General features: G+C 47.4%; 1 protein-coding gene across 1 annotated transcript; it reads right to left on the bottom strand.

The window, feature by feature from the left end:
• Positions 1-341: 341 nt before the first annotated feature.
• LOC135377953 (uncharacterized protein K02A2.6-like) lies at positions 342-947 on the bottom strand. The gene has a single exon (XM_064610740.1). It carries the CDS (start codon positions 945-947, stop codon positions 342-344), a length of 606 nt encoding a protein of 201 aa, XP_064466810.1.
• Between the last annotated feature and the right edge of the window lie 275 nt (positions 948-1222).

The raw sequence follows: 1222 nt of genomic DNA on the forward strand, positions 1-1222 counted from the left end.
GTCCAGCCTCCGCTATTTTCTTCAAGACCCTTCGCAAATTTCTCCGGTATTCTTCCCGATCACTACCGAACACCATAACATCGTCCAAGTACACAACGACTCCTTGGCAGTCTCGAAGAAGCTGCAACATCAGTTTCCGGAACACAGACGGTGCCGACGCTAGTCCAAAACACACTCGCCGAAACCGGAACAGTCCCTCATGCGTGACAAATGTTGTCAGCGGACGACTTTCCTGACTCAGATCAACTTGATAATATGCTGACGCCAAATCCAATTTTGCAAAATAGTTCGCTCCTGACAAAGAATTCAGCAATTCCTCCACTGTAGGCAACGGGTACGCATCAGCTGTTGGGCTCCCTCAGATCGACACACAGTCGAATGTTACCGTCGCGCTTCTGAACCACCACAATTGGTGACACCCACGGCTTTGCATCAACCCTTTCAATGATGCCTTCACTTTCGAGCTTATTCAGTTCTTTGGACACCCTGTCTGTCAACGCCAGCGGTAGCCGACGCAACTTCTGTGCTACAGGTTTGACATCAGCCTTCACATGCACTTTATGCGTAAATCTTTTTGCAAAACCAATTCGTTTCTCAACCAACTGTCCGAACTCTCTTCTTATATCTGGCGGCAAGACACTCTCATTAGACCCGTCGATACTCAAACACTGCAACGACTTGCCCTCAATGCATATGTTCAACACCCGGACGGCAGCACGTCCCAGCAAGGTTGTTCCCCTTGGTACAACATAGAACAAAATCGTCCCCACTTTGTCAGAGAACGCAACTTTAGCTTCGAAGCAACCAGAAACAGATATCTTCTGATTACTGTAGTTCACCAGCTTGCGCGGCGGTGGTGCTAACGGGTACTTCCGCTCAAAATTGACCTTGTATACATCATGACGCAGTAACGAAGCCGCTGACCCAGTGTCGACAGTTAATCTCATGGAGACATCTCCCACAGTAACTTCGGCGTACACCTCATTCGCATGTCCGTTCCCAATTCTTAATACACCGATATCCTCGTTGTTTGACTGGATTGTGTTAATACTCTTTGAATTTCGGCAGACCTTGAAAAGATGTCCAATCTTTCCACATCATCTGCATTTCTTATCAATGGCTCTACAGTTTCCATCATTGGCGAAATGACAAATTTTTCCGCAACGATAACATGCCAATTGCTTACCGGCACGTTGTAATGTTTGGGACCTGCTTGGCTGGT

The sequence above is a fragment of the Ornithodoros turicata genome, chromosome 1, assembly GCF_037126465.1.
Source record: "Ornithodoros turicata isolate Travis chromosome 1, ASM3712646v1, whole genome shotgun sequence".
In the NCBI taxonomy this organism is placed as follows: Eukaryota; Metazoa; Arthropoda; class Arachnida; order Ixodida; family Argasidae; genus Ornithodoros; species Ornithodoros turicata.